The 26,714-nt window shown below is 44.2% G+C and overlaps 1 protein-coding gene across 1 annotated transcript in view; it reads right to left on the reverse strand.

Annotated features, from left to right (window-relative positions):
- Positions 1–26,714, reverse strand: part of IQSEC3 (IQ motif and Sec7 domain 3) — a 540,197-nt gene that overhangs the window by 17,145 nt on the left and 496,338 nt on the right. Inside the window, exon 15 of the mRNA XM_029597483.1 lies at positions 13,743–13,835. Coding sequence (XP_029453343.1) covers positions 13,743–13,835 — 93 coding nt within the window. The remainder of the gene's footprint in view (positions 1–13,742; positions 13,836–26,714) is intronic.

Here is a 26,714-nt window from a genome sequence, read left to right on the forward strand (position 1 = left end):
CGCAAATCGTTTTTTCGTAAGGAAAATGGCGCCGGCCATAGCAGGGTGGGTTTTAGGGTTGCTTTAGCGTGCCGGTTTCCCCGCCCTCCCCCCCACTGGACCCCAGGTAATATAAGGCACTTTGGGGGGGTTCGGGAGGGTGGGGGATTTATTTTCAAGGGTCAGGGTGTTGTGATCTTCCTGCACACAGTGCCCTAACCCTGGCAGGAGGGTGGGGGATTTATTTTCAAGGGTCGGGGTGTTGTGATCTTCCTGCACACAGTGCCCTAACCCTGGCAGGAGGGTGGGGGATTTATTTTCAAGGGTCGGGGTGTTGTGATCTTCCTGCACACAGTGCCCTAACCCTGGCAGGAGGGTGGGGGATTTATTTTCAAGGGTCGGGGTGTTGTGATCTTCCTGCACACAGTGCCCTAACCCTGGCAGGAGGGTGGGGGATTTATTTTCAAGGGTCGGGGTGTTGTGATCTTCCTGCACACAGTGCCCTAACCCTGGCAGGAGGGTGGGGGATTTATTTTTAAGGGTCGGGGTGTGTTTTAGGTTTGCTTTAGCGTGCCGGTTTCCCCGCCCTGCCCCCCACTGGACCCCAGGTAATATAAGGCACTTTGGGGGGGTTCGGGAGGGTGGGGGATTTATTTTCAAGGGTCGGGGTGGGTTTTAGGGTTGCTTTAGCGTGCCGGTTTCCCCGCCCTGCCCCCCATTGGACGCCAGGTAATTTAAGGCACTTTGGGGGGGTTCGGGAGGGTGGGGGATTTATTTTCAAGGGTCAGGGTGTTGTGATCTTCCTGCACACAGTGCCCTAACCCTGGCACCAGGGGTGTTGTGATCTTCCTGCACCCAGTGCCCTAACCCTGGCACCAGGGGTGTTGTGATCTTCCTGCACACAGTGCCTGACCCTGACTCCTCCCCTCCCCCATGTCCCAGCCAGTGAATAGTGTGTGGGTGAGTGGTGGGGGGGGGGGGAGGGATGGGAAGGGAGAGACAGCCCCTGCATTCAGGGGCTGTCTCTCCCTTCCTATCCCTCCCAGGGAGTGGGGCTGGCTCTCCCTTCCCATCCCTCACAGGGAGTGGGGCTGCTTGCCCCTTCACCTCCCCCCACCCCCTCCCCTTCCCCTTCTCTCTCCCATATACCAGCAGTGGGGGATGTGAAGGGTGGGATACTTCAGCCCTTTCCAGTCTGAGCTTCTGAACTTACTTTTTTTCATCTTCTTTTTTATTTTCTCATTGTAGATGGATCATGATAGGGAGTCAGCCCAACCGTCCTCCTCAAAGGCCGATCGTGATGCTAGGTCCCGGAAGCCACGGTTCACACAAGCAGATGTGGACCTCCTAGCCTGGCTACTCCTCCTGGATGAGGAGCATCTCTACACCCCCTCAGGCAGCAGGCCTAACCTTCAAAGGGAGTCTGCAGCCTGGGTGGCTCTCCAGGAGGAGTTCTGCCGGAGAGCCTCTTACCCGCGTGAGATCGAAGATCTCAAGAAGAAAGGTGAGAGATAATGTTAGTGGTGTATTATATTTATTTATATTTATTTATCATTTTGAAATGATGTGATTTGTATTTGGGAATTTTGAATGCCACATTAAAAGATAGCTAATTTTTTTTTTATTACTAAATGTTATATATTGCATAAAAAAATAACCTAGCAGGGCATGTTGTGTTTGTAAGTAATTTATTAATCAATTAATGTTATTCTATTTCCTTTCTACCTCTAATTCTCAGGTCGGCATCTGAGACTTCACGAGGGTGATTGGCTTGAGGAGGTCCGCCTGACTTTAGCGCGTCCTTCGCCTGGTAGGCTGTTTGAGAATACTCCACAAGTACACAAATATTATTCAATTAATTGTAATGGAATTTGTGTTTAATATTGTTTGTGTCAGTTCCAATTCCTTTTTTTTAAATTTTAACTGTTGTTCTGTGAAATTTGATCTGTGTCTTCGTACAGAACCACACACCAGCAGGGACGAGGCAGGGCTTCCTGGGCCCAGTAGCTGTCAGCAGAGGAGGACGGAGCAAACCGTCACTGGTGGGCCAGGTATTATATTATTAGATAATTGAGCCCTGACCATTGACCAACATGCTGCAAATGTGAATGGGGGATAAATGTGAGACTGAGGGAAGGGGGTATTAGTCACTGTGAGAGGGGAGGGAGGCAGTGGGAGAAAGAGGATGAGTGAGGAAGAAGAACTGTAGAAGAGTGCCATGTTAAAAAATGAACTGAAAAACATTTTTTTTTAATGTAGCACGTGTGTACGGGCTTAATGGCTTGTATTTTGGCCCACAGGGCCAGTATGTATGTTGTAGTACTAGTAGTAGTAGTTTGTCTAGTATCTGTCTGAGGCAGAAAATCAAAATTATTGTTTGTGATCAGTCAGTTATATAGGGTGGGATAGATGTATGTTATGTTATATATTTATATAATATTATCTCTAATTATCTAGAATGATATCCCTCCACTCTCCCTCTCCGAGGTTGTAGACTATAAACTCATTTTTCCAAAACCCTACAATTTAGTAAACTAAGGGGTTGAATGTATTTTAATATTGTAAACTTGCTGGTGCGTACAATACTGGTTTGTGGCCCTCGAGGACCATAACTGCCCACCCCTGTTCTATATCTTATGTAGAATTTTTTACATTTCTTTACAGGGCAAGAAGAGGCAGCCACAGCCACCAGTGCCACTGCCAGTGCCCAAAGGATGGAGGCAGCCACAGCCGGGCCCAGCAGCACCAGCACCAGCACTGCTGCTGTACTCCCTGCAGGATCTCCTCCAAGCTGCGTATGTACTGCACATGCGCAGTTTGGCATACTGAAGGAGCTCCTGCAGGGAGGAAACAGCATCAGGGCAGATGTCAAGGATGTGCAGAGGAGGCTGTCAGCCATGGAGGAGGCCTTTCAGGAGCTGAGGGCACAGGTATCTCCTCCTCATGAGATGCCTCGTGAGGAGGAGATGCCACTGCCCTCTGCTCCAGAGCAGGATCCTCCTCTCGGGTTGCCATTCTCCTCTCCACATCCTTGAGTACTGGGTGCTAAAACACATAATTTTTTTTTGGTATGTTGTCATTGTAAAGTTATATTTTTATAACAGTGTTATTTAATTTCGTTATAGTTTTGTAGTTAATAAAATGTTTTAAATTTGAGAAATATTAGTGGACTCAATTATTAAAATTATTATAAATTGGGATTTATAGTCAACAGATTTTCTAACATGCACAGACACAGCAATAAAATTACCAGTGTTATCAATTAGTCTTTCAGTTTCCAATCCAGTCCATCTGCAACTCATCAAGATCAGCCTCAGCTTCCCCCCATTTCTCCCAGACCACGACCTAGTCATGATTTGACTGTTAAGACTTCTTATACTATCACTTACTCCAGATAAAGAGCGAGAGTAAATATAAAGCTGCCAAATCTACACATACAGTAAATCTCTTATAAAATAGCGACTAACATACATAAATGTTGGCCTCCACTTGGGAACACCTAGACCATCCCTTTTTTCACACGTGTAGATTTACTCATGTTGTACTATATGTATATAAAGAAGTATATGCTATTTATGTAAACACGTAAATGCTGTTTTTTATTAATGCAACTTGAAAATTCAACTTAACATGTATCTGCTCCGCAGGGAGAAATAATTAAATCTCGGCCAGAGAAACCTTTTACTGACCACAGGGAGGTTAGGTAACTCATGACACAACTGGAGATGGTTTTGATTTAGGCACTAACTTACGTGGTCAGGCTTTATTTAGAGAGTGAGACAAATTGGTCCCTACAAACCAGGGTTTTCCAAATAAATAACCACTCACTCAGCAGGATTTTATGCATGATGTAAATTTGCATATACTGAGTCCCCATGATATGCAAATGTATTTCATGCATAATTCTTTGTGGATATTCTAAAAATCCAACTGGCTGTGGAATCCCCAGGACCGGTTTGGTAAGCTGAGCTATAAACTGTCTCAGCCTGAAAAATAAACCATGCCCCTATCACAGTATGATATACATTAACTGCTTAGAGAGACTATGGTCAAAACTCAAAAGTACTTTAACTGCCTGTTTTCTAACAGCTGCTAAATAAGCGCACACAGTTGATAGACACAAACTTAGGTTTCTTTCTTGCACATACAAAGTCCTTATTCATCAAGCTGACAAGATAGATGATAACAGCACAGCAGACACCTGAGGTGAAGAGGCAGGGGCAGTTCTATCATGAGGCACTGGCAGTGCTTCTGCTGAATGCTCCATCCTGCTGTGTTCCCAAATGACCTTGCATCCCCATCCTAGACAAGAGACTCACTCCTCCTCCCAGTCACAGCGAATTTTCACATTATGAAGCAGCGGAAGGTTGATTTTGATGAAAACCAATTCCTCTACTAAGTCTGGATTCAAACGTGCACGGAGTGGACTCACAATATTCCCTGTCAATGAAAATACTCGTTCACTTTGCACACTGGTGGGTGGGCAGGAAAGAAAGTGTTGTGCTACTCTGGTAAGATAAGGCCACATTGAAGCTTTTTCTGCCCAATATCTCAGGGGATCTGACTCCATGCTCTCAACTGGCTCAGAGAGAAAATTATTCACATGAATTTCTGCAACCTTCTCTTGCAGGTGCTGCTGGTTAGCAGCCCCACCACTCTGAAATGTGACAAATTTTGCTCTTGCTATTGAAATAGGACCAGTTTCATGAAATTTGGGAGGAGAATGGGTTGTCATCATGGGAGGGAAGCAGCTGGTGGAACTGGAAGCAGCTGAGCAGGATGGAGTGGGAGGAGTTGAAATCTTTTTAACCATTTCAATCAACTTATTTGTCCAGGATGCAAGAGTATTGCACTTGAGAGCAACATTGCCTTTCACACGTGGGTCACACATAGTAGCTAAGATATAGCTATCCTTCTCCATTAGAGGTTTCAACCTTTTCTGTACTTGCTCTTTTAAGCATCTCACAAGCTGCAACACTTCCTTCGACAAATCTGTCTGATGCAGATATTCCTGTAATACCTGCTCCAGATCATATATTACAGGAATGATATCACCTAACGTGGCTGTAGCTGCACTCAGTGCATCAGTATATACTTTGAAAGGCTTGAGGACATGCACCATCTGTGCAATGTTTGTCCAGTCCTGACATCCAAGTGGATTTTCCAATCCAATTTCAGATTCCATTGCCAAATCATGCAGAGGTGTCTGTTGTTCAGACAACCTCTCCAACATAAGATAGGTGGAATTCCATCTGGTAGGCACATCCTGTACGAGGTTATGCAATGGTGCCCTAACTGCTTTTTGTTTTTCTCTGAGTTCCTTCCCACTTTTCACACTGCGATTGAAATGCCCAGTTATTTTGCGGCACTTTTCAATCAACCGCTTCAGGGCTTGACGACTAGTACCTTGCACTTCCTTGGCACCTAGCCCCAACGCATCCCTCACTACCAGGTGCAGTGTATGTGCAAAGCATCGGATGCCTTTGAATCCACCATCCTCCAGAGCCTTAATCATATTGGCAGCATTGTCAGTAATGATATATCCATTTAAACATTCCATATCACTGCTTCTAAGTAGCCCTTTCCATCCTTCCATCATCCCCTGAATTGTCTGTAAGATATTTGCAGAAGTATGTCTCTGGTCTAGCACTTGAGCATGCAGTAAAGCCCACCGGTATCCTGGAGAAAGCTTTTTGGAGCTGCTGGTGCTACTGCCACTGCTTGTGCTTGTGCTGTCAGTTAATGCCTCATCCAGCTGCCACCAATGTGCTGTTAGAGACAAATATGCATGTGTTGCATTCTTACTAGTCCAAAGATCAGTGGTGAGATGTATGCTCCTTCCCTTTGCCCTTGCCATCACAATCTGCATTTCAGCACGACATTGTGAGTACAGGGAAGGAATCACCTGACGGGTAAATGTAGTTCTTGAAGGAATTTTGTAGTCAGGGGCTAAAAGATGGATCAGCTTCTTAAATCCACTATTCTCTAAAATCTGCAGTGGCTGATCATCCTCAGCAATCATTACAGCAATTTGTCGTGTCACCACTTTGGATACTACTTGCTTCCTAGTCTGTGAAATTGAAGAAGGACACCACCCCATCTGCTCAACAGTAGCTTGCCGCTGCTGCCGGGGAAGAGGAGAAGAAGAAGACTGCTTCTGCTTCACATACACACAATCTTCTGAAGTAATTTCCTTCTGTGGCTTCCCTGCAGCTTCTTCTGCAAGCAACAGTGCTTTATGTTCTCTTTCAAGGTGATATTTCATGTTGGTGGTAGTAAGATGTCCAATAGTTCTTCCACGGCTCACCATCCTTTTACAATGGATACATTGAGCACATCTCCAATCATCCGTAACATTAAAATGATTCCAAACCTTAGATGTTTTTCTACTGTCCCTTACTCTAGGCTGGACATTTCTTGTCAGTGTTGTCATCAGAGTAGGAGTAGTAGTACTAGGAGTAGAAGTAGCAGAAGTTGTTCTTGTAGTAACCTGCAAAAGTTCAACTGGTTTAGGACTAGAGAGGATACTACTGGCGCTGACAGTGGTTTTTTTGACAATCGGACTACCATCATCTGATTCATCATCACTACTATCACTGTCATTGGCGGTGTTTTTCTCCTCATCCTGATTATCATCATTGTCATCCTCCTCCTCAGACTCAGAGTCCTCTGATTCTCTATTCAGCACTTTCTGTAGCACTTCATCCATCAATAAACTTTGCTGCTGCCGCACAGATTTCACTTTCACCTTTCCAGATTTTGCTCCTTCCTTGTCCTGCAAGTTACCTTGCTCCTTTACATTCGCTGAAGTAGAAGGGGTATCATCAAATCGCAGTTTTTTCCTACTGACTGGAATTTTCTTTCCAGTAGCACTCTTCTTCTTACCAGCAAACATTTTAAAACGTTATGGCTGCAAGTCCAGTCCAGTACCAACAAGTAAGCTGGCACAGCAGTGTACTGAGCAGCACCTAATAGATAAGATATATAGAAGGGTTAAATACAGTTAGTGAGTGACTTCGTCAGTCAGTGACAGGTCACTGTGTGATTAGTAATCTGACTAGTGGCTCACTGGCGTGGCTAGTAGCCAGCCACTAGCCAATGACACTAGGCTACCCCATAATATTATATTTACTTATACTTGCACTACTAACACAAACAATTTATTTATAAATTTAAGGCTCACGTGCATTTGCAAGTCCAGCACCAACACAGGGGTAGTGGCTGGCTAGTGTAAGACAACACACTAGTTTACTAGTAAATCGGGGGAAGTGGGAGGGGAAGGGGAGGGCGGGAAAACCGGCAGACTAAAGCAGCCCTAAAACCCACCCCGACCCTTTAAAATAAATCCCCCACCCTCCCGAACCCCCACAAAGTGCCTTATATTACCTGGGGTCCAGTGGGGGGGAGGGCAGGGAAACCGGCACACTAAAGCAACCCTAAAACCCACCATGACCCTTTAAAATAAATCCCCCACCCTCCCGAACCCCCCCAAAGTGCCTTATATTACCTGGGGTCCAGTGGGGGGGAGGGCAGGGAAACCGGCACACTAAAGCAACCCTAAAACCCACCCCGACCCTTTAAAATAAATCCCCCACCCTCCCGAACCCCCACAAAGTGCCTTATATTACCTGGGGTCCAGTGGGGGGGAGGGCAGGGAAACCGGCACACTAAAGCAACCCTAAAACCCACCATGACCCTTTAAAATAAATCCCTCACACCAAACAAAAGCAACACACAAGCAGAGAAGCCCTTCTTACAAAGCTGAGCTAGTGAGTTAAGTAGGAGGATAAGTAAACATACTGGTGCCACTGTGGCTACTTAAAAAATACACTTACCAACAATCAATTACATATATTTGAACTGTGTACAGTTCCAGCCAGGACCACCTTTCTAAAATGCACAGTGATTGGCAAATTTCACGTGCCTGCTAACAAAAATAATAAACAAACAAGTTCTAGTCACGTGAGTGCTGATCATCACATGTCAAGCTTGCAAACTGTTTCCATTTCACATCCCCCCAACCATTACCTCAGTGGAAACCTTGGTAACATCAATAGATAAGAGCACAGCCAGCCAATAGGAATACATATTCATTCCTAAGTGACCTTTACTGACCTGGGAAGTGTCAACACTTTGTTTCATTTTCTGTTGGTGTTCGTGAGTTTCCAGTTCCATTTCCCATCCCCCCAACCATCACCTCAGTGGTAACATCAATAGATAAGAGGGCAGCCAGCCAATAGGAACACATATTCATTCCTAACTGACCTTCAGTGACCTGGAAAGTGTTTATTTGTATCATTTTCAGTTAGTGCGCACTAACTCGAGTTAGTGCGCACTAACGGGGAGTTAGTGCGCACTAACACGATTTAACGATTTTTAACGATAAATCATTAGAATTTCTATTGTATCGTGTTCTATAACGATTTAAGACGATATAAACATTATCGGACGATAATTTTAATCGTTGAAAAACGATTCACATCCCTAGTGGGCATAGCACGGGCGTTCTGGAGCAGGGCCAAGAGATGTGTGTGCAAGTAACTACGTGCCTGGGTGCTCACCAGGTACATTTGAGTATAAAGTTACATCTGCTACAGAGGAGATGCAAATCTCAAAAAAATATTTCCAGGCATCTATGAAGTATCTGGATTACTTGGGGGGAGGGCAGGCTAAAGAACCAGGAGGGTTTGTAGGGCAAACTGATGTAAGAACTGTTGAAGCCGGTCATGGTGTGGATGTGCGTCTGTTATAAAATTCTCTCATTTGCATGGCTCAAAGCCAACATTACGCAACTGTGTGTGCATACTTGTAAAATTAAATACCACATATACACATGCCAGGGCTATTTTATAACTTGCACGCGTATGTGTGAGCAGGATATAAAATTGCCGTATATCTGGCCATGCACCCATATACACATGTATATGGCTGTCGCATGCCCGTTTGAAAGTTATCATCTATGCTCACACATCTCTGAAGTTTTGCACAGGCAGCGCTTTAAAATTCACCATAAAATGATTCAAAATATCTGTGCATGCCTCTAGTGGAATACAAAATGATATCCCATACAGGATGATGGTTAGGAAACGTATGGAGTATTTTTCAGCTCTAACTGCAGGACAGAAGGTTTTATTGAAGATATAGTTGAAGTCCTTGCTGTCATCAATGTTTGCTGTGTAACCCACCTAGATGTGGATAAAAGTGCGGGCTAAAATTATTTAAAATAAATGCAAATATGACTAATGCCGAGTAATATCAGTATTTACCCTTATATTCCTATAGAATTAAATTGATTTCCTTTCTATTGTCCATGCCAAAGCTTCTCAAACTCACACTGGGGTCCATATAACTAGTCTGGTATTCAGGACATTCAAAAAGAATATGCATGATTTGCATCTGTCAGGTCACCGATGAATGCAAATACATCTCATGCACATTTGTTGTGGATTTGCCAGGAAATGTTTTGGAAGCCCTTATCTATACTATATTTGAAACTTGGCAGGTAGATTTTAAAAGGGTTACGCGCATAAGGTATGCGCGTAACCCTTTTAAAATGCCCCTGCGCACGCCGAGCCTATTTTGCATAGGCTCGGTGGTACGCGCAAGCCCCGGGGCTTCGCTAGGGGGGGCGTGTCAGGTAGGCGGCGCGACGTTCGGGACGTTCCGGGGGGCTTGTTGGGGGCGTGGTGCCAGCCCGGGGGCATTCCGGGGGTGCGGCCGAGGCCTTTAGAACAGCCCCCGGGTCGGGAGATGGCACGCCAGCAGCCCACTGGCACGCGCGAGTTACACCTGCTTCTGGCAGGCGTACCTTTTAAAACACAGGTAGGGGGGTTTAGATAGGGCCGGGGGGGGGTGGGTTAGGTAGGGGAAGGGAGGGCAAGGTGCAGGGGGTGGAAGGAAAGTTCCCTCGGAGGCCGCTCCGATTTTGGAGCGGCCTCCGAGGGAACGGGAAGCACACGCAGGGCTTGGCGCACGCAAGGTGCACAAATGTGCACCCCCTTGCACGCGCTGACCCCGAATTTTATAAGATATGCACGGCTATGCGCGTATCTTATAAAATCCCTCGTACTTTTGTTGTGGGAAGAAAAAATATTTTTTCTTATATTTTCAGTCTAGTTTGGATGATGTATTTATGGAATTTCTATACCGTCTTTAACAATATATAATTGACTAAAATGGTTTACAATGGTATAAAATAAAATAAATAAAATCATAGAAAGTAATAAAGAATAGCTAAATAAAAACATTAGCTAAATTGTGTAGATTAAGCATAAACCGACATAAAAACCAAGATAACTATAGGAAAATAAATAATATAAATTAAATTACATTAAATCAAAATAGAAAGATGGAGAAAAATACAATTTCATGTTAAAAACCCTATACTAATCTGACATCTAATACATCAGTAAGCTAAACTTTCTACCATAATAATTACATTTAAGAATCAAGTACAGCAGGAAAGGCGAAGAACCGAAAAACCTAACAAACAAATGAACTTTCTCTAGTTTACCAGATTATTGTTGGCCTGAACCACAGCTGCAAAAGCCTCTTTGAAAAGGTGTGATTTTAGTGACTTTTTAAATTCTTTACTACTAGGAATTTGTCTCAAATCATTGGGAAGGGAGTTCCTTAATATGTGGCCTGCTACGGAAAACGCTCTTTCGCTCGTAATATTCAGTCTGGCTAACTGTACTGTAGGAACTTCAAGCAGATTCTTATTTAAGGATCTAAGGTTTCTAGATGGTTTGTAGAGTCGTAAGGAGGTACACAACCATATGGAATCTTGATTATTGATTTTGTATTTAATTCTGTATTTAATTGGTAGCCAGTGTAATTTGTATAATATAGGAGTGATATGTTTTTTCATAAGTGTGCCAGTTAACAACCGGGCTGCTGCATTTTGAATCATTTGCAACTGTTTAATTGTGGAATCCAGAAGGCCTAGGTATAGTCCATTGCAGTAATCTAGACCGGAAAAATTAGCAATTGAAGAACTGTTTGAAAGGCCGACAAAAATAATAATGGTCTCAGACGTTTCAAAATATGCAATTTGAAAAACAAATTTTTAACAGTATTGGAAATGTGTTGCGTTAATGATAAATTTGTATCAATTTGAATTCCTAAATTTCGGGCCACTTTATTAATTGGGATCCTTTCATTTCCTATTATAATATGAGATGGTGGGCTGTTAGTGGGATTTTCAATGACACTTAGAAATAGGATTTCAGGGTTTTTTGCATTTAATTTCAACCTACTGTGAGCAAGCCATTGGTCGATGGTTTTGATGTAAATTTGAATCAGGGAGAGAGTATTTGTCCATGAGATTTGTAAGGGACAAAGATCTGTATGTCGTCTGCATAAATTTTAAATTGATCGTTTAGGGTTGATAGTATTTGACAAAGTGGTATTAAATATATATTGAATAATATAGGTGATAGGGAGGACCCTTGCGGGACTCCTGTGGATTGCATGTAAAAGTGAGAGGAACATGATCCGATGTTAATTTGGCAACTGCAGTTGGTAAGATAACCGTTGAACCAGTTTAGAACAGTATTTTGCAGAAAAATAGATTGGAGTCTTGATATTAGAGTCTTGTGTTCAAGCGTATCAATCACAGCGGAAATATCTAATAATACTAGTAGAAAATCTGTATTAGAATCGAAGCCTCTAATGTATGTATCGAAAGAGGACAGGAGAAGTGTTTCAGTAGAATGCCCTTTTCTAAATCCATGTTGATTTGGGTGAATTATGTCATGATCCGATAGATATTCATTTAGCTGATGTAGAACGACTGATTCTAATTTTTTTGATAGAGAGGTTAATGTGGCAATTGGTCTAAGGTTGGAAAAATCTGTGAAATCCACTGATTTTTTCTTTTGGAGTGATGGAAGACTGCTTTAAATAATTTGAGAACTTACCCATTTCTAACGATTGGTTTATTAAAGTGCATATGAAATCTGAACAGATTTCTCTTAAAATTTTGAAGAGTAGTCCGGAACAGGGGTTCAATGGAGAGCTTGATATTTTTTGTTTGTTTATAATTTTTTTGTCTCGATCGAAATTTTGTTAAAGGAAGACCATTGGTTTATAGCTGTTGATTCTTATAATTAGGATAGGGAAGATCTTTGAACTCTTGTGCAATATTGGTGACTTTTGATTGAAAGAAAAATCCTATTTGATTACAGCTGGAATCATCAATGTCTGAGGTATCTTGATGGGAAGATGAAGTTAAAGATTTGACAATATTGAACAATGTGGCTGGGTTATTATTGGCTGAATTAATTTTATTGGCATAAAAATGTTTTTGTTCTACATTTACTTCTCGACACTATATTCTTAATGTACAATAGTAGTTGCTCTTAGTTGTGTTATTGTTATGTTTTTGCCATAGGCGTTTTTTTTCCCTTAGAACTCAGTGATAGTAGTATTCCACTTTTCAACTGATTTATCCACATCATCTGCTAGAGCCAATGGTAATTTGGGTACCAAGGCCTCGAGAAAATCCTCAGATGTAATGAATTTTCTCTTTTTTGAGTTATTTGAGTTATTTGTTTTATTTGAGTTATTTGAGTTATTTGTTTTCCCCTGCTTTTTGATATTTAAGAAAAAAGAAATCAGATGATGATCTGACCATGGAACTTTACTAAGCAGATTGCACACGATAAGGGACATTTCACACGCGAAAAGTCCCTTATCGAGTGCGATACCAGGATGGGGGTGGAGTCAGCCCCAGAAGAAGAGGAGTCGGGGTGGCACAGGGGGCTGATGCTGCAAAGACTGCGCCGACAGCGAAAAGTAAGCACCTTTATCGCTGTCAGTTTCACACCGGCTAGCTCAGGACCGCCCCCCGCTTCGCTCCCCCTGCCCCCCGTTATCGCGGGATTCACTGTGCCTTGCGGCATTAGTGAATCCGGCCCTATATTTGTCTAGAGGTAATATAATATAAGAAGGTTTATAGAAAACTAAGTCTAGGATATTGCCTTTAGAATGAGTGGGTTCTGAGATAAACTGAAGTCATCCTAACCCTGCCATAGCTTCTAAGAACGAAGTGGTGGTAATAGATTGGTTAACTACATTTATGTGGAGGTTAAAGTCTCCTATTATGATTGTCTCTTTCAGGTTTAACGTTAAAGAAGTAATAATTTCTAAGAACTTAGATAATTGTGATTCTAAAGTTGTCGGCGGACAGTAGACTACTATAATATTTAAGAGTGATGTAGTTATGATAAGCAGTTCAAAAGGATCTGTGTTGGAGATCTGTTTCTTAATCAGACTGAGGGAAGATTTTATTACTGCAAGGACTCCACCGCCTTTATGTTTTGCTCTAGAGACAGAGTCTGCTCGCTGCACTGTTCCTAGATTTACAAATGCAAGATTTTCAAAGGTCAATTTCAAGAGACTCCAGGAGAGCATAACTTGTCATGCATATATACAAAAATAAAAAATTCCAAAATAATGCATGAAAATCTATGGCAGTGCATGTGATATTCTCCCTAAATTAAATGCTTCATTTTTAATCTACTTTCTCTCAAAAAGTAGCAGATTAGCAGGAAACTCTACTGATAACAAAAACATACTTTGCTGATGTCTATATATGCCACAGATAACATGGAAAATGTATTCCTCCTTTTACCAGTGGTTAGAATTGTCTCTCTAGGATAGAGGTGAGGAAAAGGAAAGTATATTTTAATACTTTAAAAAGTTCTCTAACACTTATGAATAGCTCTTTGTAGTCAAAATGAGAGAACGAGTCATCCAACCTGTTGGAGATCCTTGCTTGGACTGTGATTCTAACTGGGATCCATTTGTCTTCAGCGACAGAGTCTTCGCACCCTGTTGTCTTTCCAGCTCCCCTATATGATGTGAGTAGAGCAGTGAGAAGTAACAATAAACAAATCAAATTGGAACTGAGAAGCAAAAGAGAAGACAGAAAGAGAGGGAGATAGAGAGAGGGCGAACAAAGGCAAAAGAGAAAGGATAGAACTACGATAGAAGAATGAGGGAAAAGAAGGCAGATGGGTAGAAAGGGCAGGTTAAAAGGTTATATGCAAACTTTCAAACACGAAGGCAAATTTCTCTTTTCTGATAATAGGGATGTGAATCATTTTCCATATCGTCTTAACGATAGAAATCGTGTGGCAGGGCAAGAAAATCGTCTTAGGCACGATTTTTTAGTTAAAAAATCGTTAAAAATCGTTTTTTCTGATTAGTGCGCACTAACTGGGAGTTAGTGCGCACTAACTGAAAATGATACAATTTGACACTTTTCAGGTCAGTTAAGGTCAGTTTAGGAATGAATATGTATTCCTATTGGCTGCCCTCTTATTTATTCATGTTACCAAGTTTCCTACTGACAGTATATGGGGGATGGGAAATGGAAACAGTTGGTAGCTTGACAAAACAAGTAATGTGATCAGTCAATGTGACTAGAACTTGTGCCCTAACCCTGATACCAGGGGTATTGTGATCTTCCTGCACACAGTGCCCTATCCCTATTAATACCAGGAGTGTTGTGATCTTCCTGCACACAGTGCCCTATCCCTAATACCAGGGGTGTTGAGATCTTCCTGCACACAGTGCCCTATTCCTGATACTGGGGGTGTTGTGATCTTCCTGCACACAGTGCCCTATTCCTGATACCGGGGGTGTTGTGATCTTCTTGCACACATCCCGATATCAGGGATAGGGCACTGCATGCAGGAAGATCACAACACTCCTGGTATTAATAGGGATAGGGCACTGCATGCAGGAAGATCACAACACTCCTGGTATTAATAGGGATAGGGCACTGCATGCAGGAAGATCACAACACCCCTGGTATCAGGGATAGGGCACTGTGTGCAGGAAGATCACAATACCCCGGAGGAGTGAGGGTCAGGCAGCTCCCCCCTGTCTGTGAAGCCAGCCTCTCACTAGTAATGCAGGGAGGGAGCTGTCTCAGACTTCACCAACCACCCCCCCCCCCTCACCTACACACCATTCACTAGCTGGGACATGGGGGAAGTCAGGAGTGAGGGTCAGGCAGCTCCCCCCTGTCTGCGAAGCCAGCCTCTCACTAGTAATGCAGGGAGGGAGCTGTCTCAGACTTCACCATCCTCCCCCCCCCCCCTCACCCACACACCATTCACTAGCTGGGACATGGGGGAAGTCAGGAGTGAGGGTCAGGCAGCTCCCCCCTGTCTGTGAAGCCAGCCTCTCACTAGTAATGCAGGGAGGGAGCTGTCTCAGACTTCACCATCCTCCCCCCCCCCCTCACCCACACACCATTCACTAGCTGGGACATGGGGGAAGTCAGGAGTGAGGGTCAGGCAGCTCCCCCCTGTCTGTGAAGCCAGCCTCTCACTAGTAATGCAGGGAGGGAGCTGTCTCAGACTTCACCATCCTCCCCCCCCCCCCCCCCTCACCCACACACCATTCACTAGCTGGGACATGGGGGAAGTCAGGAGTGAGGGTCAGGCAGCTCCCCCCTGTCTGTGAAGCCAGCCTCTCACTAGTAATGCAGGGAGGGAGCTGTCTCAGACTTCACCATCCTCCCCCCCCCCCCTCACCCACACACCATTCACTAGCTGGGACATGGGGGAAGTCAGGAGTGAGGGTCAGGCAGCTCCCCCCTGTCTGTGAAGCCAGCCTCTCACTAGTAATGCAGGGAGGGAGCTGTCTCAGACTTCACCATCCTCCCCCCCCCCCCCTCACCCACACACCATTCACTAGCTGGGACATGGGGGAAGTCAGGAGTGAGGGTCAGGCAGCTCCCCCCTGTCTGTGAAGCCAGCCTCTCACTAGTAATGCAGGGAGGGAGCTGTCTCAGACTTCACCATCCTCCCCCCCCCCTCACCCACACACCATTCACTAGCTGGGACATGGGGGAAGTCAGGAGTGAGGGTCAGGCAGCTCCCCCCTGTCTGTGAAGCCAGCCTCTCACTAGTAATGCAGGGAGGGAGCTGTCTCAGACTTCACCATCCACCCCCCCCCCCCCTCACCCACACACCATTCACTAGCTGGGACATGGGGGAAGTCAGGAGTGAGGGTCAGGCAGCTCCCCCCTGTCTGCGAAGCCAGCCTCTCACTAGTAATGCAGGGAGGGAGCTGTCTCAGACTTCACCATCCTCCCCCCCCCCCCCCCTCACCCACACACCATTCACTAGCTGGGACATGGGGGAAGTCAGGAGTGAGGGTCAGGCAGCTCCCCCCTGTCTGTGAAGCCAGCCTCTCACTAGTAATGCAGGGAGGGAGCTGTCTCAGACTTCACCATCCTCCCCCCCCCTCACCCACACACCATTCACTAGCTGGGACATGGGGGAAGTCAGGAGTGAGGGTCAGGCAGCTCCCCCCTGTCTGTGAAGCCAGCCTCTCACTAGTAATGCAGGGAGGGAGCTGTCTCAGACTTCACCATCCTCCCCCCCCCCCCCTCACCCACACACCATTCACTAGCTGGGACATGGGGGAAGTCAGGAGTGAGGGTCAGGCAGCTCCCCCCTGTCTGTGAAGCCAGCCTCTCACTAGTAATGCAGGGAGGGAGCTGTCTCAGACTTCACCATCCTCCCCCCCCCCCTCACCCACACACCATTCACTAGCTGGGACATGGGGGAAGTCAGGAGTGAGGGTCAGGCAGCTCCCCCCTGTCTGTGAAGCCAGCCTCTCACTAGTAATGCAGGGAGGGAGCTGTCTCAGACTTCACCATCCTCACCCACACACCATTCACTAGCTGGGACATGGGGGAAATCAGGAGTGAGGGTCAGGCAGCTCCCCCCTGTCTGCGAAGCCAGCCTCTCACTAGTAATGCAGGGAGGGAACTGTCTCAGACTTCACCATCCTCCCCCCCCCTCACCCACACACCATTCACTAGCTGGGACATGGGGGAAGTCAGGAGTGAGGGTCAGGCAGCTCCCCCCTGTCTGTGAAGCCAGCCTCTCACTAGTAATGCAGGGAGGGAGCTGTCTCAGACTTCACCATCCTCCCCCCCCCCCTCACCCACACACCATTCACTAGCTGGGACATGGGGGAAGTCAGGAGTGAGGGTCAGGCAGCTCCCCCCTGTCTGTGAAGCCAGCCTCTCACTAGTAATGCAGGGAGGGAGCTGTCTCAGACTTCACCATCCTCCCCCCCCCCCTCACCCACACACCATTCACTAGCTGGGACATGGGGGAAGTCAGGAGTGAGGGTCAGGCAGCTCCCCCCTGTCTGTGAAGCCAGCCTCTCACTAGTAATGCAGGGAGGGAGCTGTCTCAGACTGGTATCAGGGTTAGGGCACTGTGTGCAGGAAGATCACAACACTCCTGGTATTAATAGGGATAGGGCACTGTAAGAGATGACTGTAGTAGATTGAATAAAGATCTGATGTTTCTGCTCTCCTCACACCAAACAAAAACAACACACAAGCAGAGAAGCCCTTCTTACAAAGCTGAGCTAGTGAGTTAAGTAGGAGGAAAAGTAAACATACTGGTGCCAGTGTGGCTACTTAAAAAATACACTTACCAACAATCAATTACATATATTTGAACTGTGTACAGTTCCAGCCAGGACCACCTTTCTAAAATGCACAGTGATTGGCAAATTCAACATGCACTAGCATTTCAGGTGCCTGCTAACAAAAATAATAAACAAACAAGTTCTAGTCACGTGAGTGCTGATCATTACATTACTTTTTTTGTCAGCTTCCAACTGTTTCCATTTCACATCCCCCAACCATATTGGTAACATCAATAGATAAGAGCACAGCCAGCCAATAGGAATACATACATACATATTCATTCCTAAGTGACCTTTACTGACCTGGGAAGTGTGAACACTTTGTTTCATTTTCTGTTGGTGTTCGTTAGTTTCCAGTTCCATTTCCCATCCCCCCAACCATCACCTCAGTGGTAACCTTGGTAACATCAATAGATAAGAGGGCAGCCAGCCAATAGGAACACATATTCATTCCTAACTGACCTTCAGTGACCTGGAAAGTGTTTATTTGTATCATTTTCAGTTAGTGCGCACTAAATCGAGTTAGTGCGCACTAACGGGGAGTTAGTGCGCACTAACTCGATTTAGTGCGCACTAACACGATTTAACGATTTTTAACGATAAATCGTTAGAATTTCTATTGTATCGTGTTCTATAACGATTTAAGACGATATAAACATTATCGGACGATAATTTTAATCGTTGAAAAACGATTCACATCCCTATCTGATAATACATATCGCACTCACACATACGCATCAGACTTCACATAGAACGCAGCAGTTAGTTCTAGCTAGACAACGATTTCATGCAAAGTATGGCTGGGTATCCCTATCTAACTCTGTACAATTTCCCTTTGCATGCTGTAACTCATGTAAGTAGGGTTGCCAACTCGCTCTAGATTTTCAGAACAGGTTGATCCTGTCATGGCTTTGCCCCATTGCATGCAGGGATTTGTAGTTCTGACTTCCCTATTGCATTCCCTTAGAAAAGCAAAACTAAAAGTCCTAGCATGCAGTGGGGTAAAATCATAACTGTATCAGCCTTTCCTGAAAACCTGGAGCTACTTGGCAATCTTACATGGAAGCTTCCATGCATTCACATTTACATTGCATTCCCTTCTCCTCAGCAGGTACTGCACTCAGTATGCATACTGTTTGCATACAGGGACAATCAGAAATACATGTGTGGTTGTTAGATTTCAGAAAGGACTTTCCAGTAATGATGAGTTGTAATAGCTGCATCGGTGCTGGAAAAAGAAAACATGATTTCTTTGTAGGTTGTTCTGCCTTTTAAAGGACCAGCAAATAATAGCATTCTAGTACTTGAGCTTTTGAGATCATATTGGCCCCTCCTTCAGGCTTAAGATGTTGCAAAAGTTCTTATACCACAGCATAATCTTAGTTGGTCCTTTAAAAGGTACAAAGGCTTAAGGAGGGTAATTTTTAAACAGCCCACATAATGGTAAAGTCTGTGCATACATTGTGCATGCAGATTTTCCAGAGTATTTTCAAAGCAAACTTACAAGTTTGTTCTGAAATTACTCGGGTGATTGGCAGAGCATGCGCACACATTACCACACACAAACTTACGTCTGCTCCTTAAAGGGCGTAACTTGTGTGGGGTAACTTATGCACTTAGAGGTGAATTTTTAAAGCTGGGTGCGTGCCAGAATTGGGAGATGGGCACACATGTAGCACATGCACGTGTCCACCCGATTTTATAAGCTGCCCACATGCACGTACCAGTCCCGATGCACAAATATCTTGCATCAGGGAAAAAAGGGGCGGAACATGGGTGGAGTGTGCACACTCTGGGGGGGGGGGAGGGGCAAGAGATGTGCGTGCAAGTACCTACTTGCCTGGGCACGCGCCATAGTATAATTGAGCGTAAAGTTACTTCTGCTATGGAGGAGGAATAAGTCTCAATAAAACTATGTCCAGGCATCTATGAAGTGTTTGAGGGGTCTGGGATAACTGGGGGGGAGTGCAGCATAAGAACCAGGGGGGTTTGGAGGACCTAGCTGTAGACTGGAAACACTGGTGGATGAACTGGTGAAACTGGTCACGGCATGGATATGTGCCTATTATAAAATTACCTCACTTGAGTGGCTGTACATGCAGCCTTGTGAAATTAGGAGAACATATATGCGTGAGAGGGCTATTTTATAACAGACACGCGTATGTGTGAGCAGGATATAAAATTGCCGCCTATCTGGCTGGGCATATATGTGCACCCACGCACCTGTTTGAAAGTTACCGCCCCTGAGGTGAATTTTCAAAAGATGCGCACTAACAAATAACATGTGTGCGTGTAATATAGAATATGCATGAGTATACGCCATTTTACAAACTGCAACAATTGCGCATATATCGGGGAGCAAGAATAAACTTGGAAGTGTAAAATAGGGGCGAACTATGAGCGCTCCAGGGAGGGGCCAACAGTCACACGCATAAGTTGCTATTTTACAACCTGCCAAAGTGACGCGCATAAGTCTTTTACTTGCGTCTATTTACTCCTGCTCAATATCTGGTGTAAGTGATTGTAAACATCTCAAAAGTGAAAAAATGACTGGGTGGGGGGTTTGAGTGAAATGGGGGGGGCTTTGGGCTGAAGAACAATTAGGGTCTTCATGAGCTCTAGATGGACTGGGTGAAGTGGTACCTAATTGGTAAAACTGGTAATTTCATTGCCTCACACATGCTATAAAATCCCCTGACTTAAGTGTGTAAAAGCCGACTTACGGAGGGTAAATACTTCTGAGTAAAATCTATTTGCATATTCCTTTAAAATTCAAAGTAGAAATACATACGTATATCATTTGCGTACATTTATCCGGCTAAGTAACATCTTTGCTGCTATTTAGAATGACAAATTTGAAGTTATCTGGATAAAACCTTTGTTTTAGACTTATCCGGCTATCTTACATACCTGGATAAGTCGGAAAAGTGCTAATTAGATGGACAAGTAGTGCTTTTCAGACTTATCCAGCTAAGTGACACTACTTAGCTGCATAAATCAGAACTTATCCGGATAAATGCTGCTACCGTATCATTTGCATGCAGGTAATGAAATAGAGTAGTAAATTCATTTGTGCCCATATATATGCGTATATAGGCACAAGCGAGCAGTTTTGAAAGTTACCCTCCCTCTTTTTAAAATAAAAAGTATGCACGTTAAATCGTGACTGTGCCCCAGTTCCGCCCCACAAAACACTTCTCCTCAGTACATTTCAAAGCACGCACAAAAACCAACTTGTGCGCACACTTTTACACGCACTGGTCCCTGATTCATTTTCAAAATGCCGCTTACATGCATAAAACAGGGTCATAGGATCTTTCCCAAGGAGGAAAGAATATGACTGCAAGGTATGATGAATAATGCACCAAGCTCCATAGGACCTGGATTCAACTGATATTTTGGAATTGCTTCCGTGTGTGAACCTAAAAAGGTCTGTGGACAGCTTTGATTAGAAATAGCATAGGAGAAATGTGGGTTTTCTCAGGCTATCTGCCATGATTATGAAAATATTGTCATACAACATAAGATATATATCTTAAATCTTAGAATAATTTGTTAGATTAGTTGGAAAACAGCTAGGAACAATGGCACAGGATTAGATCATGGAGTATATTTAATCCTTACCCTTCTATCTAAGCAAGGACAGCATGTTATTAGATTCTAGCTATTGCTTTGGTTCCGGGGTGCTATGTGCTGTTTGTTTCTGTTATCTCACTTGGCAGTTTGCTCCATAACTTAATTATACATTTCCCTGATGAATAAACATTTCTCTACATTTGTTCTTATTTGATCTCCCTTTATTTTGCTTTTTTTGTTCCTGAGATCTTGTATCTTGCCTTACTTGACGTATCTTTGTAAATTCCAGTTTCTGAAACCCTATCATTATTTTAAACAGCTTTTTTGTTTCCTAAAAATCTCACCCAAGGACAATATCCACAACCACTTCACTTTTTAGCTATAACTGCTCTTAACTAAACCCCTTAATTTGGGGATTTTATTTTTACCAAGCAAAATCCTGTTGGGTGCTTCAAGAAATTGGAAAATGGGAGTCTCACATTGAAAAGTCAACACTGGGCATAAAATGGTATGGTTATCACCTGGCATCATGTCAAAAGGAACAGGCTAAAACAGTCTTGGTTTTACCCTATTGTATGCAGGGACTTGTAGTTCTGATTATCCTATTGATTCACCTAAGAAAATGAGAACTACAAGTCCCTGCATGGGACTGGATTAGCCTATCCCTTATGACATGAATCCAAGTGGTAACCCTACACATTGGTAATGTTTAAACATGCCAAAGCAAGAGTGCATGAAAATCTTATAAAATGAGAAAGAAAGTATGGGGGGGGGGGGGGCCTCTCAGTTGAACCACATTAAATCCTGGAGATTGTGGGACTCTGTACTTAAAGTTCAGTTTCCTGGTTACTGGGGCAAGGGGTAGGGAAGGGCAGGAGACCAGATTATCCCACATTCTCATTTGCAGTTCCTGCAGGATTGAATATATCAGGATCACTGCAGGCTTAGTGTTGCACGTTCTGTTCATGCTTGGCCCACGCATGGGCCTGCTCATCTCTCCAGCTCCTCCGGGGGTCCCGGGTCATCCTCTCCTGCAGCGGTGGCAAGCATGGCTAGGCCTCGGCGTCCCGCGGCAGCAGTCACCGGGCCTTCATCCTCCAGCCAGGCCTCATGGTGGGGCTCGGCGTCCTCCGTGGCGTCGGCCCCACCCCTAGGCACGCGTGCACGTAGGGCCAGGGGTGGCTCCCAGCTCCGCGGCGCACCCTGATTGAGCATAGTATAAAAGAAGTTCCCTGCCATCACTTCCTTGCCTTGGCAATCGGGTCGATCCTTGTGATTTCTAGTTTGCCTCTGCGTTCCAGTCCCTGTTCCAGACTTTGTTCTAGTCTTGTTCCAGCCTTTGTTCCAGTCTTGTTCCAGTCTCGTTCCAGTCCTGTTCCAGCGTCCATCCATTCTAGCATCCAGCGTCTTTCAGTTCCAGCATCCTTCTGTCTCCTCATCTTCCCAGGTAGTACCTTTCGGACTGTCTTCCCGGTACTGACCTCGGTTTCCCTTGACTATGTTTGATCGCTGCCTGCCTCTGACCTTCTGCCTGATTACTGACCACGTCTGCATGCTGCCTGAACTCGACCTCATCTGACTACCTCCTGGAACTTGACCTCTGCTTGGCTAGCCACCCACAGACTGACTACTGGTAACTGACCTCTGCTTTGCCTGACCATCCTCAGACTGATTACTGGCTCTGACCCTCGCATTGGCTGACCATGTGTCCTTGAATCTGGCCTTGATCCTTGCTATACATTCAGAGACACTCTTCCGGCCTTCTCAGGCATCCAGGACTTCCGGCCTCAGTATCGACCGTGCACCCTTGATCGTGGTGGGCACACCCCTGAACTTCCTATCAAGGAGATCCTACAAGGCCCACCTAAGACCAGGTGGCCCGGGTACCCAAGGGCTCAACCCGGGGGTACCTAGGGTTGCTATTGGTGAAGCTCCAGCTAGCCTCTGTCTCCTATTGTGCTCCATCTCCTTATGGCAGGCGCTTTCTGGGTCCAACCAGGGAACCTACCAATCCTGCACTAGGCCAAGGGTCCACCTCCTGGCGCAACACTTAGAAGGCATTTCTAGCATCCAAAGTATCCCAAAGACCTCTGCTCAGGAATCTTTGTCCCTGTGGCCGTTGGCTCCCATCTCTTTATCCACCTTAACCAAGAATGTATTTGTAAAATGTATTTACCGTATAATCAGTAAAAACAATAAATATGGGTGTCTTCTAGTGGAGATGAATGTTCCAATAAGTTAGGTGAGGGATCTGAGAGGATCCCTGTAAACCATTCTTCTGAACTGAGAGGTAGAGGAACACTAGCCCATGACCCAGATGAAGATGATGGTGATTGGGGAAGAATCCTCAGTCATTTCGGATGGGAATACTCCTAGGGCATGATTCAGATGGTGGTGCCCCATGTTCTATCCTTAGACTGGATGGATTCCTCTGCAGATAGGGATGGTAAGCCCAACTGATGAGGGCTAGATCCTACCAATGGGACCTATGATGGGAGCTATAAAGGGGTGGAGATGAGAGGGACTCCCTGTTGTGGGATATTCTGGACAGGAGAAGTTTAAGGGTGTTCTATTTGTCACTGGCCACCAACGAAGTAAATTCTGCATCAATTCAACCACCTTGTCTATGGACTGTTGAGTCCTTTGACCTGGAGTTGGAGAAGATACATCTTCCTCTGCAACCAGAATAAGGTCATCCTCCTGAGAAACACATACTGGACTCCACGAAGAGACTCCCCCTTTGTTAACTATGATGGTGGCCACATAGAGACCAGAGTCACAATGAAGCATATCTGATCCGGAGACTCTGAACGAAACCTATGGGCAGATGGAAGAGAAGGAGCTCCAGAGGGTCTGGGATCAAAACTGAGGAGGCAAGATGGAGATATGGACACCAACATGGAGGAAGGTAATGGGAAGGAGTCTTTTCTCATTCCCCCTACAGCATTGAATGCAAGATGGCACCAAGAATCAGTGTGCTGACTGCATTAAAGTCCGGTGCTTTGACAGCTCTACAGGCTGATGGGTCGACAATGCCAAGGCCCAATTTTCTAATGGCATCAAGAACTGATGTGTTGATGGTACCAAGGGCTGGCACATCAGTGGCACCAAGGGATTAGACTATCCCTTACGACGTGGAGCCAGGTAAAGTTTAAACATGATGTTGTGAAGACACTGAGGCCTGGTGATACATTGACAATGCATGCTTTGTCATCAATTTCTGTTTCAGTAGCACCAACTGCTCTGCTGGTTCCAATGAATGGCATTTCATCTCTTCTGCTCTGGCAAGCCCTATCAAGAAGGGGAAGTGGTGCCTGGGTACACTTAGTAGGTCACTGGCTCTTGTGCTCAATACTTCTGCATCTTGCTTGACTCCTGAACTATGGTGGATCCAGAGCCTGGAGCCACAATTGGGGATGCTTTACTTGAAGAGCTTCTGCTCAACTCACTGTAAGGGAGCCTAAAGAGGCCTTGCTCCAGAAGGAAGAATGGCTCCAACCATTTTCACCAATTTGTGAAGTTCCTCCATACTCTAGACCTTGTTCCTCTGGGATCTCAGCAACATCTGACCACAGTCATAGCAAGCAGTTGAATTATGATTAGGACCAAGGCATCTGTAACAGATATCATGGCTGTTGGTGATGGAGGTGGCCTTCATGGGAATCTTGAATTATTCACCTTTTTTAGGGAGGTATAGCACTGAAAAGTGCTGTTGAGGAGCTGCTGAGGTGGCGAGGCAACTTGAAAAATGAGTTAGCTGAAGCAAAAACTTAAATAAATTAAAAAAGGCTAAAAGAAGAAGAAGAGAGAGGGTACACATCTATGCAGAAGCTCAGACAAAAAAAGACTGAGGTACTCATAAAACTGCATGTGAGTATGGGAACTCCCGCACATGCTCAGTAGCAAAACTTTACTGAGCTAGAGTGATGAGTCTATTTGTTGCCATTAGATGACTTCACCCAAATGTCATTATTTAATGAATTTATTCAAAATATTTAGATCCTGCACACTCCAAGGTTCACAGCAGGTTACAATACTACATTTATAATTGATAAAATAACAAACAAAACAGAATATCCACAAATCGTACTATGTATTGAATTACAAAACCACATTCACTTATATGGCCCTAGAAAATACAAAACCCAAGACTCTACAACTGGAAGAATCTATAATGGACAGGACTTAGTCATTCATCTCAAATGCTGACTTCAATAAGCAGGTTTAAGGGCCTTCCTAAATGCATTTACATCTAGCATTATTCAAACTGTCATGGCTAATTCAGTCCTGCTTGTCAACTGAGAAAAAGTAGAGTCACAGCACAGTTATAGAAAACTTAGCACTGACAGGCACTTTAATATTAAACATATGTGAGTACAAATAGGAGTCAATATTCCAAAGGCTTAAGTTGCTAACTTTGCAAATTGGGAACTAAAATTGGCCAGGAGAAGGAGTTTGGGCTGAGAAAAATGTTAGGTTCTTTTACCTGATTTTTAATACTAGGCACCTGTTTTGGAGGATGATATATTAAACTGAGAAATTTTCACAATCAAGGGACTAATGAGTATTAAAACTCACAAAAATGGACTAGTGTTTCGGGCTGTCTGAGAAAATTACTCCTTTCACAGGTAGTGAACTTTTGCGCGTAATCTTCGACTTGTGAAAATGTACTAAAATTACGCATTAATAAACTGTTGTGATTCTCCCCCCCCCCCCCCCCACCCCACACACACTCACACACACACACTTTTTTTATTGGGCTACTCTTATGACTGATTGGATGCATATTGAACACTTGGATGCCTTATTCATGTGTCAGTTCATGTTCAAAGATTATGCAAAAGCTTAGACTCTTGTTTTTTGAACTAATATCATTTAAGGTCATTGGGATTGGTTCCCAAATGGGTAGGATTGTGCTTATGTGTTGTGACACTTGCATAACAGTTTGGAGATTGCATTAATAACAATAGATGTGATATCAGAGTTGCTTTACAACAGTAAATGTTACTTTAATTGTATTAAGGATATTTATGTTATCTTTTTTCTATTAGGTTTTTTTTTCCTATTCTGACGTTCGTACTATAATCTTTATGCAAGTTGGGATTCGCATTTGCATTAATAAAAATAAAATAAAATAAATAAATAGACTGCCTTAACTTGCTCTCATGCAAATCTTCAGAGGGATAGCCATGTTAGTCTGGTCTAGCAAAAATGACAAGAGGCAAGTGGCACCTTAGAGACTAACCAGTTTATTGGGGCATGAGCTCATTAATGCAGCATGACCAAAAATCATCGCTAAAAACATGCAATGACTTTTGGTCATGGAGGGAGGCTGAGAAATGTTTGCAGTACTGTTGTTATGTTCTGTATATCTGAATATGTCTTTTTATTATATTTGATCTTTAGTATTTTTTATATATTGGTTGTTTTTATTTTAGTCTTTATGCATTTTATTATGTATGTAAATTTTACCTGCTTTGGATCCAAATGCATAAAATAAATAAATAAATCGATCAGAGAAAAACTGTGCATGAAGACGTCTTTGTGGGCTGGTTTTCACTTCAATGAGGTGTCATTATCTTTTTCAGCCAGGCACATTAGCAATGTTTGCTACTGAGCTCATTTGCATCCATTCAAAACTTTCATGGAAAAGGGCCACTAACTGTGGTAAGTTCTGCAGGTTAGTA

The sequence above is a fragment of the Rhinatrema bivittatum genome, chromosome 4 (assembly GCF_901001135.1).
Source record: "Rhinatrema bivittatum chromosome 4, aRhiBiv1.1, whole genome shotgun sequence".
Lineage (NCBI taxonomy): Eukaryota > Metazoa > Chordata > Amphibia > Gymnophiona > Rhinatrematidae > Rhinatrema > Rhinatrema bivittatum.